This window comes from Urtica dioica, chromosome 5 (genome assembly GCF_054948205.1).
Source record: "Urtica dioica subsp. dioica isolate 48M chromosome 5, U.dioica_male_clone48M_v1_H2, whole genome shotgun sequence".
Classification (NCBI taxonomy): domain Eukaryota; kingdom Viridiplantae; phylum Streptophyta; class Magnoliopsida; order Rosales; family Urticaceae; genus Urtica; species Urtica dioica.
In genome coordinates this window covers 1,405,230-1,424,303 of record NC_142760.1, presented here as the reverse complement: position 1 = coordinate 1,424,303, position 19,074 = coordinate 1,405,230, and the positions used below count along the sequence as shown (strand labels likewise).

General features: G+C 40.7%; 1 protein-coding gene across 1 annotated transcript; it reads left to right on the top strand.

Moving 5' to 3' along the window:
* The first annotated feature begins 12,248 nt into the window (after positions 1-12,248).
* Positions 12,249-16,584, top strand: HEXO2 (beta-hexosaminidase 2). The gene is made up of 4 exons (XM_089616054.1): positions 12,249-12,601; positions 13,477-13,972; positions 14,586-15,003; positions 15,909-16,584. The coding sequence occupies exons 1-4, from the start codon at positions 12,311-12,313 to the stop codon at positions 16,444-16,446; spliced, it is 1,743 nt and encodes a 580-aa protein (XP_089472180.1). The 5' UTR covers positions 12,249-12,310; the 3' UTR covers positions 16,447-16,584.
* The last annotated feature ends 2,490 nt before the right edge of the window (positions 16,585-19,074 follow it).

Here is a 19,074-nt window from a genome sequence, read left to right as displayed (position 1 = left end):
GATATCTCGGATCGCCAAATCAGCCTTCGGAATAGTCGACTTAATCAGATCAGAAATCCTTAGGTGCATAGATTTTTATCATCTTCTTCACAGATTTTTTAAAATTATGTTTTAAATCTGGTAAAGCAAGATGTGTGTTTCTTTTCCAGCTTCTTTGCTAACTCGACGTTGATCTTCGGACCTGAGTAAAGTGTCGGCAGCGATGCTCAGTGTTAGCAATATTATTGTAATATTGACGTAAATAAAAGACAAATTGCATACAAGACTCGGCTTCGGCGAACTAGAACCTGTGAGAAAACTACCACCACGACAAACCAAAAGAAAAATTTATGGGGAAGAAGGGAGCTCGGGAACAGTGGGGAATACAAATGGAATTCTCGTATATCTCTGTGTGTTTTGAATGAGAGTTGAAGCCTCTTTATATAGGCCAAGGCTAGGCTAAGTTGGTTGTTCAAAACGTCCAGCCTTAAAGGCATTTAACGCAGGTTATTACAACCATTTAACACAACGTTCTGAATTCAAACCAAGCGAACAGTCCAACGTTTTTTTCAGCCTTAATGGCATTATCATACAGCAATAATGCGCATTTAAAGCTCAAAAACCATTGAATTAAAGCACACCAACCGTTAGCTTTAATTCTCAAACGTCCAGTTCGTCACTTCGTCTGGTCGAGCTCGTCCAGTCGACCTAGAATGACTTCGTCACCACTTCGTCTGGTCGAGCTCGTCCAGTCGAGCTGGAATGACTTCGTCACTTCGAGTACATTGGCCTCGCCCTGTCGAGCTGGAATGACTTCGTCACTTCGTCCAGTCGACCTAGCCCAGTCGAGCTGGAATGACTTCGTCATTTCGTCCAGTCGACCTAGCCCTGTCGAGCTGGAATGACTTCGTCATTTCGTCCAGTCGACCTAGCCCAGTCGAGCTAGAATGACTTCGTCATTTCGTCCAGTCGACCTCGCCCAGTCGAGCTGGAACTTCGTCCAGTCGACTTCGCCCAGTCGAGCTGGTACCAGTCGACCTCGCACTTCGTCCAGACCAGCTCGTCACTTTCTCATTCACCTTAGGTCCGATTTTGGCAAAGTATCACTTGGAATTATACAATTCCGATGAGTGGATCTCACTCAAAATGTTGCCACAAAATCAACCATCCACATGTTAATAAATAATATTTATTAACTTTATTCCAACAATCCCCCACATGAATGAAATTGAGACGAAAATTATAAAGACACGACTCGATGTGGTGATAGATTCTACGGTCAATACCAGTATAGGATAGGTAGGCAAAGCCTTTGAACCTTCCCTCGGAAAGATATGCCATATTTATTGACTACTCAGTAGACACGTTGTCCTTGAACTGTTAGCCGTTTTGTATAAACGATACACATATCCCCCACTGATATTTCCCAGACACAGGTTCAGTTCTCATGGTTATGTTCATTTTGGACCTGAACATCAGCCTCGTTCTGCAAGAGTTTCTAAAGAATTAAGCCCAATTAATTCTCCTTCGAAGCGGCCCCACTTCTCTCTCACATAGGTGATTCTTTTATCAAGAGTAATCCCGCATTACTCTTTCGGAATCTCAACAATCCGATTTCACAGAACCATTAAAAGCTCTAAGCTTAACCTCGTACGGGAGTCACTGTTTTAATATAGGAATAGGACTTGGGGTTTTCCCCCACAGTGACCTCACATAGCCTTTGACAATTAGGTTGTCCCTTTGAACTAAGATCTTGGGATCTCCAGTCATCATGGTTGGGTTTCCTTTGCCTTGGCTTTATTTGCCATGGGCTTTAGCCCCATTCCTTTAGATGTCTTCTCTACTTGGTCCCTATTTAACCCTTTGGTTAGCGGATCCGCAATATTCTCTTTGGACCTAACATAGTCAATACCAATGACTCCAGATGAGAGAAGTTGTCTAATGGTATTATGTCTTCGACGGATATGTCTAGACTTACCATTATACATCACATTATGTGCCCTACCAATAGCAGATTGGTTATCACAATATACACATATTGCAGGCATAGGTTTTATCCAATTAGGAATATCCTCCACAAAGTTCCTTAGCCATTCGACTTCTTCCCCACATTTATCCAATGCAACAAACTCATATTCCATCGTGGATCTCGTTATCACAGTTTGTTTGGAGGATTTCCAAGATATGGCCGCACCTCCCAAAGTGAATACATATCCACTCGTGGCTTTCGAATCTTGAATATCAGATATCCAACTTGCATCAGTGTAACCTTCAATTACTTCAGGATATCTCGTGTAGTGTAGACCATAATCACGAGTGAATCGTAGATACCTTAATACTCTTACGATTGCTTTCCAGTGTTCAGCACTTGGATTACTCGTATATCGAGCTAGTCTACTTACGGTGTAGGCTAAATCCGGTCTCGTGCAACTCATCAAGTACATAAGACTGCATATCACTCTAGCATATTCAATTTGAGAGATGCTTTCACCTTTATTCTTAGACAAGTGTTGACTAATGTCTATGGGAGTTCTCGAGACTCCAGAATCGTCCTTTCCAAACTTGTCTAGAATTTTATCAACGTAGTGTGTTTGATCCAATACGATCCCATTGGGTGTTCGGGTAATCTTGATCCCCAGAATTACATCAGCAATTCCCAGATCTTTCATATCGAACCTTGAGTTCAATATATCTTTTGTGGATTGGACCATACGATCATTACTCCCCACTATGAGCATGTCATCTACATATAAACACAGAATCACATATCCATGTTCAGAGGTTTTAATGTACACACATTTGTCACACTCGTTGATCTTAAATCCATTCGACATCATAACGTTGTCGAATTTCTCATGCCATTGCTTTGGGGCTTGTTTAAGGCCATAAAGCGACTTGACTAGTTTACAGACTTTCTTTTCTAGACCAGGTGCAATACAACCCTCAGGTTGATTCATATATATCTCTTCTTCGAGATCTCCATTAAGAAAAGCTGTTTTTACATCCATTTGATGAATTTCAAGATTGCGTAAAGCAGCAACTGCAATTATCAATCTAATAGACGTTATTCTCGTCACATGAGAATAAGTATCAAAGTAATCAACACCCTCTTGTTGTTTATACCCTTTGATTACCAGTCGTGCCTTATATTTATCAATTGAGCCATCGACTTTCATCTTCCTCGTAAAGATCCACTTAGATCCAAGTGTTTTACTTCCAGGAGGAAGATCAACCAACTCCAAGTATGGTTTTGCATGATAGAGTCTATTTCACTTCTTATGGCTTCTTTCCATAAGTGACCCTCAACAGAGTTCACGGTCTCTTTAAAATTTAGAGGTGGAGCCTCCAGCATATAGGTGAAAAAATCAGAACCAAATGATTTTTCTACCCTCGCTCGCTCGCTTCGTCTAAGTCCCTCGGACTCTATCTCTTATTCGGACTCTTCATCATTATCTTGAGTTATTTCCTCAATATCCTCAAGAAAATGGTTTGATGAACTCGGTTCATCCTCCTTAGACTTATAAGGAAATACATGTTCAAAGAACGAAGCATTTTTAGATTCCATAATCGAATCGTTGTGTATATCGGGGTTTTTCGAGTCATACACAAGGAATCTATATGCATTACTATGGTGTGAGTACCCAATGAAGATACAATCTACAGTTTTTTTTCCTATCTTCATTTTCTTTGGAGCGGGAGCCATTACGTTGGCCAAGCACCCCCACATTCGTAAGTATTTATAGGAAGGTCTCTTTCCTATAAATAGCTCAGACGGAGACTTATCCTCCTTCTTTCGGGGTATCTTGTTCAGAAGATAATTTGCAGACAAGATCGCTTCCCCCCACATTTCTTGGGGTAACCCAGAACTTAACAACATCGCATTCATCATCTCCTTGAGAGTGCGATTCTTACGTTCGGCCACGCCGTTTGATTGAGAAGAATAAGGTGGAGTGACTTCGTGAATAATTCCATGTTGTGCACAAAAAACACCAAATGGTTCAACATATTCACCTCCTCGATCACTTCGCATTTTCTTAATCTTCTTATTAAGTTGATTCTCAACTTCCAATTTGTATATAGCAAATTTCTCAATTGCTTCATCTTTGCTTTTAAGCAAATATACGTAACAATATTTTGTACAATCATCAATAAAAGTCACAAAATATTTATTACCACCTCTCGTGGGCATGAACTTTAAATCACATAAATCAGTATGGATTAAGTCGAGAGATTCATTACTTCTTTCAACACTATGAAAGGATGTTCTCGTGAGTTTTTCTTCAACACAAATTTCACATTTATGATTTGAGTCAATATTAAACTTTGGAATACACTCCAAATTAATCAATTTTCTCAGTGTGTCATAATTTACATGACCTAGTCTACCATGCCATAAATTAGACGACTCAATCATATAAGCGGAAGAAGAACTTTATTCATATTTTTTGCCTTGATGGCCATTACATTCATTTTGACCATGCCATTCTTGACATAGCCTTTTCCCACATACATGCCATTCTTAGACAATACAAGTTTTTGAGACTCTAAAACCATCCTAAAACCATGGTTATCCATCACAGTCCCAGAGATAAGATTCTTCCGCATATCAGGCACGTAGAGAACTTTGGTGAGTTTCATCTCCTTCCCAGAGGTCATCTTCAAGAAGACTTCACCTTCCCCCTTGACTTCAGAGGTGGCAGAGTTGCCCATGAACAACTTTTCTCCATCTCCTAGCAGCTCAAGGATGGAGAAGGAGTTCTTGTCAGCGCAGATGTGGCGGGTAGCTCCAGTGTCCAGCCACCACTCCTTCGGGTTCGAGTCAATCATGTTGACATCGGAGACCACAGCGACGAGGAGGTCATTATCATCCTCCACGACATTGGCCTCCTTCTTCTTCTTTGGCTTTCTACAATCGGCAGCCCGGTGACCAACTTTGTCACAATTGTAGCATTTACCAACAATCTTTTGTTGGTACTTCTTCTTGAACGTCCCACTCTTGACTCCAAGCTTGTGGGCGTGCTTCTTCCCCTTTGAGTTCTCGCCATGTTCGACGATATTAGCTCGCTCGGAGACGGTTCTTAGTCTTCTATCGGAGCCTCGATTGTCTTCCTCGATTCGGAGGCGAACAACCAAGTCCTCAAGACTCATCTCCTTTCGCTTGTGCTTGAGGTAGTTCTTGAACTCCTTCCACCCCGGTGGCAACTTCTCTATTACGGAGGCAACTTGGAAAGACTCGCTAATGGTCATTCCCTCGGCTTGGACCTCATGGAAAACGAGTTGAAGCTCTTGCACTTGACTCACCACGGTCTTTGTGTCCACCATTTTGTACTCTAGGAAGCGACCCACAATGTACTTCTTAGAGCCCGCATCCTCGGTTTTGTACTTTCGATCCAACAAATCCCAAAGCTCTTTAGACGAGGCTTTAGAGCTATACACGTTGTATAAAGAGTCGGCGAGACAATTTAACACGTGGTTTCGACATAGGTAGTCGGATTCGTTCCACCTCACATAGGCCCTAAGCACTTGTGGGTCGGCTTCACCCTCACGAGGAGTGGCCGGACGATCTTCGGTCAAAAACCGAGCAAGTCCTATGGTTGTCAAAAAGAAAACCATCGTTTGTTGCCAACGTTTGAAGTTGAGCCCGTCAAACTTCCCAGGCCTCTCGGCCGGCATCACCGTGGGAGGCCCTCGAGCCACACCCATGTTCGGAGCATCTAGGCCCAAACCTGCCATCGGTTGAACGAGACCCGCGGGTCCGTTCCCGGCCGTAGCCGCCATCGAGCCTTGTCCCAAAGCCACGGGGATTTGGCCGATGTTGATCACGTTCGTCGGGTTGTCCACCAACGAGGGATTGTCAATGACGTTCCCTCCAACACTCACGTTCATCGAGTCATTTACGTTAGTCATTTTTTCTACAAAATAAATTCACAAGTCAGTAACCTTGAAAACAAACCGGAATAAATAATGGAAAAATAACTTATTTTTCCTTCCTTGCAACCTGTCTATGGTCAAGATAAAAAGCTTCAAGATTGTTAGCAATATTATTGTAATATTGACGTAAATAAAAGACAAATTGCATGCAAGGAAAAATACACGTAAAAAGATTACAGCACAACCAGCTAAACCTTAAAAACCGGAAAACACAACGGAAAGGAAAAAAGTCGAGGCCCGTTGGATGGTCTCCTTGAAGCTTTTTATCGCCCTCCCACGGGTGCTGGATTTCGTGAGCGAAAGCCTCCCAGGATACAACGACTACAAGACGAGCAATGCACCACAAGACTCGGCTTCGGCGAACTAGAACCTGTGAGAAAACTACCACCACGACAAACCAAAAGAAAAATTTCTGGGGAAGAAGGGAGCTCGGGAACAGTGGGGAATACAAATGGAATTCTCGTATATCTCTGTGTGTTTTGAATGAGAGTTGAAGCCTCTTTATATAGGCCAAGGCTAGGCTAAGTTGGTTGTTCAAAACGTCCAGCCTTAAAGGCATTTAACGCAGATTATTACAAACATTTAACACAACGTTCTGAATTCAAACCAAGCGAACAGTCCAACGTTTTATTCAGCCTTAATGGCATTATCATACAGCAATAATGCGCATTTAAAGCTCAAAAACCATTGAATTAAAGCACACCAACCGTTAGCTTTAATTCTCAAACGTCCAGTTCGTCACTTCGTCTGGTCGAGCTCGTCCAGTCGACCTAGAATGACTTCGTCACCACTTCGTCTGGTCGAGCTCGTCCAGTCGAGCTGGAATGACTTTGTCATTTCGAGTACGTTGGCCTCGCCCTGTCGAGCTGGAATGACTTCGTCACTTCGTCCAGTCGACCTAGCCCTGTCGAGCTGGAATGACTTCGTCATTTCGTCCAGTCGACCTAGCCCAGTCGAGCTGGAATGACTTCGTCATTTCGTCCAGTCAACCTCGCCCAGTCGAGCTGGAACTTCGTCCAGTCGACTTCGCCCAGTCGAGCTGGTACCAGTCGACCTCGTTACTTCGTCCAGACCAGCTCGTCACTTTCTCATTCACCTTAGGTCCGATTTTGGCAAAGTATCACTTGGAATTATACAATTCCGATGAGTGGATCCCACTCAAAATGTTGCCACAAAATCAACCATCCACATGTTAATAAATAATATTTATTAACTTTATTCCAACACTCAGAACGTTAGATTGATCTAGCCAGAATCTAATCCGAGATAATTAAAGCCTTTGTTTTAAAGATGAGCTTCACCGGTTTCGCGAGCTAACCAAGTTGTGAAAAAATAATTAGATGTATTTCCAAGGAGGATGGATAATTCGTCTTCAATCCAAAACAAATCAAATAATGCACAGCTATAAAATAATGTGCAAAACTCGAAGAGATAAAAATAATAGGACGTTAACAACGTTGTACGGATTGTGTTAGAGACAAAGACACGACGACATGTAAGATAAATACTTATAAGGTTGAAATTAATGAACTTCTTTAAAGATAAATACTTATAATTGATGAAAATAAAACAAAGTTAATGAAAAGTGTAACCTACTTAAAAAAAAAAAAAAAAAAAAAAGCACTTATGTCTCTATAGTCAATTAAAACATTATAGAATGGAATGTCAAAATTAGCCCTTGAAGGACAAGGGACTTCGATAATTAACGAGATGAGATAGACGGGTTGTCGGATGGATCTTGTGTTGATAGAGCAACGGTCGATAGTAGGATTGAGACGAGGTACTTCTCTCGGTGATTTACTCCTTTCGTTTCTTCTTTAAGATTTGGTGACCTTTTTCCGGTCGAGATTGAATCCAAAGTGTTTTTTATTTGTTTAATTTTTGTTCTTTTTCCGGTCGGATGGATCTAGTTTTTGGTTCAACAATTATGGTACTCTTTGTAAATCGTGTCGTAACCCACTGATTGTATTCGAATATGGTTTGGACTAGTCTCCGTTGTATGGATGTTTTGGTCTCGGTGACTGAAAATGCCCACCGAGTGTAGCTGTGTTTTTTTAAAGGGCCGTTTGCAAGCTCGAGTAGCCGTGAACTTATTTGGTTCCAACTCATCAGAATCCAACACCTTATTTACGCTTTTATAAGTCGCTACTAATGCCCATCTTGATGCTATTAGGAGTCGGGGATCAATGTATCTTCATCAAATTAAATTAGTGGATGAATTCTTTGATTTATGACTGAATTTACTATATACATATATAAAATAATGACACACAATTCCTTCTGCTATGATACTACCTCAATGGCAATAAAAATCTATGGGAAGCCCTTTAAAAATAGAAAAGAAAAAAAAAAATTCTACGCAAGTTTATGTACACATAGGCCGCTTACAAATCTAGACAAAAAATCCGCCCAAATAAAATAAAATAAAATGAGAAACTAATGGCAAGTCAAATGAAAAGAGACCAAACCCAATAACAACAAAAGAAAAAAAAAACTCACAAAGTAGTGGAGTGTAGATTTATTCTCTAAGATTTTGGTGAATCTGATCGATGTTGAATCCGAAGTATTTTTATTTGTATAATTTTTTTTTTCTCTTTATTTCTTTTTTGCAAACTTTTATTATTGTCAATCTAGCTTTTGGGTCAACAATAATGATTTTTGTTGATGTTGGACTTCGTCCTCTATTAATACGTACTTGTTTGGGCCAAAATTATAATTAATTTAGCCCAGGTCTAGTTAACTAACCCGCAAAAAGAATCGAGTTGGACATCACATATGGTCAGCTCGATGTTCTAGAGCACCCAATTGATCGAACTCACCTTGATAAAGGTCAGTTAGGTCTCACATCCGCGAGCTCACATCGACAAAGGTCAGCTCACTCAACAAACTCTTCAACCGTTTTCCTGAAGACCCGGACAACGCAGACCGTTCAAAGCACAACCCTTCAACCGCTTCCTCGAGACCAGGTCAAAGGAAACATGGCCTTGAGTTGAGCCCACAAGGCGGCCTTGCATTGAGCCCACGGGGCGGCCATGAATTGAGCCCGTGCGACGGTCTTGCTTTGAGCCCGCAGAGCGGGGTGGTCTAGAATTGAGCCCGTGGGGCGGCATTGAATTGAGCCCGCAAGGCGGTCTTAAATTGAGCTCGTTTTCCCATACACGACAAATATTGACATAATATTAACCCCCAGAACAATCTGCGACTTGACGTGCGTGTGTCTTAAAGTGACTCTTTAGGGCCGTGCTCGCTCGGACCACGGTGATCGAGATTTATAAAGCCCCGGAGGCCTTAAGTGACTCGATCATGGGGATTGAGCAACCCAAAACCACGGGAGTCGGGATTTTCGGAGCCATGGAAGCCTTAAGCAACTCGATCACGGGGATCGAGCGACCCTAAACCATGGGGGTCGGGATCTTCGAAGCCAAGAGCCTTAAGGAACTCGATCACGAGGATCAAGCGACCCTAAACCATGGGGTCGGGATTTTCGAAGCCACGGGAGCCTTAAGCAACTCGATCACGGGGATTGAGCAATCCTAAACCACGGGGGTCGATATTTTCAGAGCCATAGGGGCTTTAAGCGACTCGATCACGGGGATCGAGCGACCCTAAACCACAGGGGTCGGGATTTTGGAAGTCACATGAGCCTTAAGCAACTAAATCACCGGGATCGAGCGACCCTAAACCACAGGGGTCGGGATTTTCAGAGCCACTGGGGCTTTAAGCGACTCGATCACGGAGATCGAGCTACCCTAAACCACGGGGTCGGGATTTTTGAAGCCACGAAAGCCTTAAGTGACTCGATCACGGAGATCGAACGACCCTAAACCACGTGGGTCGGGATTTTCAAAGCGACTCGATCACGGGGATCGAGCGATCCTAAACCATGGGAGTCGAGACTTTTGAAGCCATGGGGGGCTTAAGCGACTCGATCAGGGGGGAACAAGTAACACTAAACCACGGGGGTCAGAATTGTCAGAGTCACGGGGACCTTAAGCGACTCGATCACGAGAATCGAGAGACCCTAAACCACGAGAATTTGGATTTTCGGAGCAACGGGACCTTAAGCGACTCGATCACGAGGATCCTAAACCATGGGGGTCGAGATTTTTGGAGTCACGAGGGTCTTAAGTGACTTGATCACGGGAATCAAGCGACCCTAAACCACGAGAGTCAAGATTTTCGGAGCCATGTAGACCTTAAGCGACTCGATCACTATTATCGAGCGACCTTAAATCACGGAGGCGGGATTTTTGGAGCGACAGAGGCCTTAAGCGACTCGATCACGGGTGTCAAGTGACCCTAAACCACGGGGATCGAGATTTTTGGAGCCACGGAGGCCTTAAGCGACAACATCACCCTAAACCACTGAGTCGAGATTTTCAGAGCAACGGGGGCCTTAAGCGACATGATCACGAGGATTGAGCAACCATAAACCAAGGGGGTCATGATTTTCGGACTCAAATGGGCCTCAAGCAACACGATCACGGGGATCGAGCGACCCTAAACCACGGGGGTCGGGATTTTCAGAGCCACGGGACCTAAATTCGTGTTAGAGGCAACAAAATGGATCGTTTTTCATTGATAAAAGTCTTTCCACTGGGTGGATTACAAAAATTTTCCCTTAACGGGGATTACATGGGGTGGGACACAAAAAATGATGGTAAAAAGGGAGAGCGTGTGGAGTCTGATCGTCGATGTGGATCTTGCTCTTGTCTGGGCGGCTTCTGGCTTTTAGGGAGAGTTTTGGCATGGTTTTTCTATGTTTGAAAAAATTCTCCCCAAATGTTGTTTGAAGAGGTATTTATAGCATGTCTTGACCTTTGAAGTTGGTGTTCATGTGGGCCCCACGAATTCGGCCCGGCGGTTCGGATTTCCCTTGGCGGTGCGGGTTTGAGCCTGTGGGGTGGACTTGAGCCCGCGGAGCGGGGTTGCTTTGAGACCGCCGAGCGAGGTTGATTTTGGCCTGCGGAGCGGACTTTGTGCTTGTGTCTTCTTTGAGTGGATGGATTTTTGTCATTTCTCTTGGCGTTTGGGTGTCGTTTTTTGTTTTGGTCTCTATTGTATGGATGTTTTGGTCTCGACGACTGAAAATGCCCATCTAGTGTAGCTCTGCTTGTTAAATAGCCGTTTACGAATTCGATTAGCTATGTGCTTATTTGGTTCCAACTCATCAGAATCCGATAATTGTCAACTCCTTATATGCGCTTTTATACGTCGCTACTAATGCCACTATTGATGGGATTAGGAGTGGGTGGATCAATGTATCCTCATTTGAATTGTTCGTTTTATGAATGAATCCATTACATATGTAAAATAATGAGATACAAAATTCCTTCTGATATGATACTGCCTTAACGGCACTAAAAAATCTATGGGAAGCCCTTAAGAAAAAAAAAACAAAATATAAGTTTATGTGTATATAGGGCGGCCGCTTACAAATCTTGACAAAAATAAACCCAAATAAAATAAAATAAGAAACAAACGGCAAAGGCAAATGAAAATATTCCAAACCCAATAACAAAAGAAAGAAACTCAAAAAGTGATGAATCGTAGATTCATATGTAAAGAAATAAGGGAAAATAACACATTTATAACCTGCGTTTTAGTGAAATGTCGAGTTTAACCCTCGGTTTTCAAAAATGTCGAGTTCATACCTTCTGTTTAGCTAAAATGACGAAATTACACCCTATGTTTAACTAAACTGACGAAATTATACCCTGAAATAGACAACAGTGTCACGAATATTCTTTTTATTGACTTTTCATTGACGTTGACTATAATATTTATATATAAACACCAATTATCTTTATTCATTCGCGCCATATATGTAATTTATTTAAAAACTAAAAAATAAACAACAGTCTCTTAATCGTGAAGAACACAGAAAGAGGCAAATGGGTAAACATCGATAGTTGATAGTCATCAAAATCGCATATTCGAACAGAGTATCCAGGATTTAGAGTTACAATTCGAACACGGAATGAAGTCATTTCTTAGGAGGTATGAGTTTTATTATTTAATTTCAATTTAAGGTTATTTTTATTTCAAAATTGAGAATTTGGAAGTTAGGGCACTGATTTAGATTTGATTTGGTTTTTCTTATGTAAGAGTTAATATCAATGAAATGGGGTTTTGTGACGCTGTTATTCATTTCAGGGTATAATTTCGTCATTTTAGTTAAACAGATGGTATAATTTCGTCATTTTAGTTAAACTTAGGGTATGAACTCGACATTTTTGAAAACTGAAGGTTAAACTCGATATTTCACTAAAACACAGGGTATAAATGTGTTATTTTCCCAATAAATAAAGCCTTAAAATGGCTTTCAAAAATAAAATAGAATAGGAAATAAAAAATAAAAAACCTTTATAGTCTCTCATAGCCTCAGTCAACAACAAAAATGAATAGACTCGTAATCACTGTTCTCTTGATCTTGACAATCTCTCTCAGCATCTCTCCAATAGACTCAGCTGTGTATCCAATAAATGTGTGGCCGATGCCCAGAACGTTCCGGTGGCCCAATCCCGGAGCCCGGCGAATCTCCGGCGGCTTCTCCGTCGTGATCCCCCACCACCGTCACCTCACCGCCGCCGCCGCACGCTGCCGGAGTTTCGTTCGGACCGAGCGCCACCGTCCAATCGTCTCTCCCTCATCTGCCGCCCCACTAAACGCCTCTGCCCCACCACTCAAGGTTTTTTTTTATATTACTTTCACTCAATTGACTTTAGTTTTAGTGTTTCATTATTTTTTATTTTTTTGTAGTAGGTCTAGTCGTCTAGGTAGTCAAAATAATAGGATTAGATTTTTATAAAATTAGTGGAGTGAAAAAAATTCTAAAATCATACAAATATCAAATTTCCATAATTTTTATCATGTGATTAAATTATTTGAAAGGAGTAAATTATTGTAAAAATAAAATAAAATAAAATAAAGACGATGTCAAATATTTTTTTTATGATTATATTTTGGCTATTTTAGTAAATACATTCAGCTATGGTCATTTTATTAATTAGTTACTTTAAGTGGTAAATTTGTATAATTGTCTAAGAGGGTTTAGTCATATAATCCATTTAAACTCGTGAATAGAAAAAATAAAGTTAAAATACACTCTAAAATCGAAAATATATATATATATATATATATATATATATATATATGTGAATAGTACTGGAAGGTACCAAAATTCCATATTCTATGAACAGTGTCGGAGCAGAATTTGGTACCGTCTTGGGACCGGAATCGAACAAAATCGAGTTCTGTTCTATTCCAAATGGGCCGCCAAAGTTTTTTGATTGATTAAATCTTCGCAATCCGATTCGACCAATGTCGAGCTCGAGGACGAGAGAAGTATGTCGTCATGGAATTCATGTTCTTATATTTTTAGTTTCTTCTTTGCCAAGTCATAAATAAACATGACAATAAGGACCTATTCAATGACTGAAAGTTGCAGCAAAATAATACTCTCTAGACAAAAGAAGAACAAAACTAGAGACTCTAAACCGGTCCGAACATATTCTTCGAACAAAAACTCGTATATAAATAGCATACATTTTTTTTATTTTTCAGATACTAATTGTGATAGTTCACGAGCTCGATGCTCCGCTATCCCACGGCACAGACGAGTCATACAATCTCACCATCCCCGAGGCGGGCCCGGCCCGCCTGACGGCCCGCACTCCATGGGGCGCGATTCGCGGGCTCGACACGTTCTCGCAGCTCGTGTGGGCCCGCGGGCCCACCGTCCAGGTGGCGTCCGGGGCCCACGTCTCCGACGCCCCGATTTTCGCTCACCGGGGACTCCTTTTGGACACGTCGAGGAATTTCTACCCGGTCGAGGACTTGCTTAGGACGATCGGGGCGATGGGGATGAACAAGCTCAACGTCTTTCATTGGCACATAACCGATTCCCATTCATTTCCTTTGGCTCTTCCTTCCGAGCCCGAGCTCGCCGCCAAAGGCTCTTACGGGGCCCACATGGAGTACTCTCCCGAGGACGTCAAGAGGGTCGTCCAGTTCGGCTTGGATCACGGTGTTAGAGTTATGCCCGAAATCGATTCGCCAGGTAAATCCATTTCTAAAGAAAAAAAATTACTACTTATTACAGTGTTAGTGTTAGTGGTGGAGCCAGAAATTTAACTCGAGAGAGAGAATATAATTTTTTGTGTAAGAAACATATTCTTGCGGGGCAAATATGAAAAACCATGTCATTTTGGGCTAAAAAAGGTCTAATTGAAAATTATAAAAAAAAAAAAAAAAAACACTACTCAGCTATACTCTCATGGTCCGTTATACCTTTATTTGATATACCTTTCTGTCTAAAAAAAGACTAACATTGATAAATAAGTAAAATTAAGGACTAAAATGTCACTTCTTGTACAGAGTAAGAGTAAAAGCCTCTTGCAAAAAAATAAAAATAAAAAAATTCTGAATAAAACTGTTTATTCTTACAGTAAAATAATATAACCATATGTATTAAAAAATGGTCCATTAGATAGTTGGTTTGCTAGTTAGCTAATTTTTAGTAAGTTTTTGGTAAATAGTCATAGAAGTCATTATTTACACGTTCAAAAAGCTTAACTGCAACAATAAAAAAGAAAATAAAAATGTGTAAATACGTCAAATTTGTGGCTATTTACATGTAAATGTGTAAGTTTTTTTTTTTTTAAATTGTGCAGCCCACACGGGATCATGGGCAGAGGCGTACCCCGAGATTGTGACATGTGCCAACAAATTCTGGCGTGGCGGGCCCGGGGCAACGTGGGCGGACCGTTATGCCTCGGAGCCCGGGACGGGGCAGCTCAACCCACTCAACCCGAAAACGTACAAAGTCCTCAGAAACGTCATCGCTGACGTGGCCGCCCTCTTTCCCGAGCCGTTCTTCCACGCCGGCGCCGACGAGGTCGTCCCGAACTGTTGGAAATCCGACCCCGCCGTCGCAGCGCACCTCTCCGCCAACGGGACTCTGAGCGAGCTCCTCGAGATCTTCGTCAACGAGACGCAACCTTACATCGCCTCGCTCAACAAAACCGCCGTCTACTGGGAAGATGTTTTGCTAGATGAACTCATCCGCGTCGCGCCAGAAAGTCTTCCGAGGTAATTTATGCACTTGAATTTCGTATTTGTGGGTGTGTTAGGATATAATTGTGCATAGATAAGAGAAGTGAACTTAACGAGAGTTTATAAAGGTCATGAGTTACTAAATCTAATTGTCAGTTGGTTTTGAAATGGAACCCATAATATTAGAGTCAGGTCTGGCCCAACCACATTGATATTAAGAATCTGATGAAAAACTTTACTATTAAGAAAGCCTCATTTTGTTTCAGAGGCTAACTCGTAACAGTCCACAAGTATTATATCCATCGCTTGGTTTTCAAAACGTTTTTTTTTTTTTTATCATTAACATTTTCTTCTTTTTTTTTTGTTATATATCAGCCGGATCAGAGGCTATTAAGCTTAAATAAGTATTTGTTCATTAAGATGCGAGAAAAAAATGAGTAAACGCAAAGAGCCACAGTCTTGAGAAGGCATATTACCAATTGGTTTTGAAATGGAATCCATGATAACAAACCCGTCATAATTTTTTTTTTAATTTATAAAAAAAAAGGTTTGTTTTCCAAAAAAATCTCCTTGGGCTTCAACTGATGTGATCAGAGCTTACTAGGCTTAAATGGGTATTCGTCAGAATCATTAGGATTCGGTCTAAGTGCTTATTAGGCTCAAACGGGTATTCATCAGAATCTTTAGGATTCGGTCTAAGATGATCAAATGCAAAAAGCCATAGTCTTTTTTTTTTTTTTTTTTTTTTTTTTTTTGAAGAACAAAAAGCCAGTCTTGAGAAGTCATATCAGACTTGAATTCGATTCTCACCAACACCTGGGTACCCACCTAGCAATTGCTAGTGTTTTAAGCTCTCAAATGTAGTAGGGTCAGACAGGGAACAGTAAATAAATAAATAAGTAAAAAACTAACGAGATTTTAAACTTTTTTTTCCGTGACAGGGAAACCACGATCATGCAGACGTGGATCAACGGGCAAAAAAACACGAAGCTCCTAACATCAATGGGGTACCGCGTGATCGTCTCGTCCTCCGATTTTTACTACCTCGACTGCGGTCACGGCTCGTTCACGGGTAACAACCCCATCTACGACGAGGACGAAACGGACATCACGGACAACAACGGCGGGTCGTGGTGCGGGCCGTTCAAGACGTGGCAGACGATCTACAACCACGACATCCTCCGCGGGCTGACCCGCCACGAGTCGGGGCTCGTGCTGGGCGCGGAGGCGGCGCTGTGGTCCGAGCAAGCCGACGGGACGGTGGTCGACTCGAGGGTGTGGCCGCGAGCCTCGGCTCTGGCCGAGTCGCTCTGGTCGGGGAACCGGGACGAGGACGGGAAAAAGAGGTCCGCCGGTGCCACCGATAGGCTCAGCGAGTGGCGGGGAAGGATGGTCGGGAGAGGGGTCGGGGCCGAGCCGATTCAGCCGCTCTGGTGCGTCAGAAATCCCGGGATGTGCAACACTCTCAACCCTATGTGACTGACATACATAGTTTCGAATAAGAGATGTTGTCTCGGTTTTTCATAATAATAGCTACAAGGTATCACATGTTTTCAATTTATCTTCTTGAATATCTAAAATAAGACTAGATGAGGCCATAAAATTTCAATTCCATCCACATACCAAGTTTTTTTTTTTTTTTTTTTTTAAGACTACATGAATTTTCTTCTAAAACAAGGTTTAAAAATTAGGTACCACTAGTGATCATGTTTATTTTTTATTTTGAGGACTTCTGAATGATGGATAACACATTTGAAAATTTTCCGATCAATCATCGTATTTCGACAAAAATGACTTTTTTTGTCAAAGCCATTGGTCATCCTGGCATTCGGTACGGAAGTACACGGAAGGAAAATTTCTGTTTGCAAATATGAGCCTCGCGGAATTGTCGATTTTCGTGCCTGCGGAAATGACAGACTGCGTTCAGACACGCGTCAGAAGCGACAATGAGGCTTGCGGAAGAGGACAATGTATTTTTTTTTATTGTTTCCAACTGTTGCTTTAAAGAAGTCTGACTCAATTAATGCTGAAACAAAGCTTTTTTAAAACTTTTAATCTCAGCCTTCATAAATGTATTCGTTGGCCAATCCAAAGGCTGAAAAAATGTGTCCGTTTTTTTACTGTTTGTGCTTGAAACATGTCCGTGTTTTTACACTATAAACCCACTGTCATTTTACACTATAAATACACACCAATTTCTTTCATTTTTCACAACCAACATTCTCAAATCTCATATCTCCACAAACTACAATACTCTCTACAAACATTTTATACATTTTATATTATATAAGTATAATTTATATAGTTTATAAGTAATTTTACTTTATATATAGTATTATATTATATGGTTTAGATTTTCTATAAGTATAATTTATATTCTACAAACATTCTATACACTTTATATTAGAAGTATATTTTATATTATATAGTTTAAATTTTCTACTATAAGTTTAATTTATATAGTTTAAATTTTCTATTATAAGTATAATTTATATTATATAGTTTTAATTTATACTATATAATATCTGGCGAGTCGTCGTCTCACCAAGATTCTCGACGAGGTTAACGTGAATCACTCGAAATTCTAATCACACTCTCACACCGCCACAACCACAACAACAAGAGGAGCAACACGAAGAAGCTCAACAACCCTCTCCACCACGTCAATTTCCGCAAAATTGATTAACATTTCTCAATTTCCTAATTACGAAAACACCGAATAACAACCCGTCTCCGATCCAACTTTTACATATTGACCTCCAAGAATCTCTCTAGAATTATACCAATTAGCCCCGGTATCCCCTTTTTGCCACAATATTTTTCACAACAACATCCACCACCTTCTCACGACCAACCTTCTAGCTCACAACAACATTCACCACCTTCTCATGACCAACCTTCTAGCTCACAACAACATCCACACGAACAGTCTTACCCGGAATATAAGAACAACTTGGTAGATTTCAACACCAATCACCTCATCCATCACCTCTTCCACCTCCTCAGCCTCCTCCACATCAAGATCCACCAAATCCAGAAGACCAAGAAAACCCACAAGCTCAGCAACCAAAAAAAACAAGAAAACCATATGTTTTGAAATGTGGAAATACTTCCTGGAGATCCACGATGACGTAGGAAAAAACGGTCTATGCAGTAAATGTGGTAAGCTCATCAAAGCCGACAATACTACTTAAGGGATTTCCTCGTCGCGCCACCACTACAAGATGTGCATCAAGGCCGGATCTTCTTCATCTCAGGTAATTACCAACGATCCCGTTGAATTTAGAAAAGAACTTGTTAGATACATAATTTCTACCAACCCATCATTTTCTCACGTAGAAAGTAAAGGCTTTGGTAGATTTGTGCATTATTTAGTTCTTGGCATTCAATTTAGTTCTTGGCATTCAATTGATTAAAAGAAAAACTATGCGTAAAGAAATTATGAAGAAAAAAAAAGTAGACGAAAATGTGTCCGTTTTTTACCGTTTGTGTTTGAAACATGTCCGTGTTTTTGCACTATAACCCCACTGTCATTTTACATTATAAATACACACCAATTTTTTTCATTTTTCACAACCAACATTTTCAAATCTCATATCTCCACAAACTAAAATACTCTCTACAAACATTTTATACACTTTATATTATATAAGTATAATTTATATAGTTTATAAGTATCATATAATTTTAATTTATATAATTAAGTTTTAATATAGTTTATAATATATAGTATTATATTATATGGTTTAGATTTTCTATAAGTATAATTTATATTCTACAAACATTCTATACACTTTGTATTCTATACACTTTATATTAGAAGTATAATTTATATTATATAGTTTAAATTTTCTACAATAAGTTTAATTTATATGGTTTAAATTTTCTATTACAAGTATAATTTATATTGTATAGTTTTAATTTATATTATATAATGTCTGGCGAGTCGTCATCTCACCAAGATTCGTTTCGAAGTTCTAGTCGCACTCTCACACCGTCACAACCACAACAACAAGAGGAGCAACACGAAGAAGCTCAACAACCCTCTGCACCACGTCAATTTTCGCAAAATTGGTTAACATTTCTCAATTTTCTAATTACGAAAAC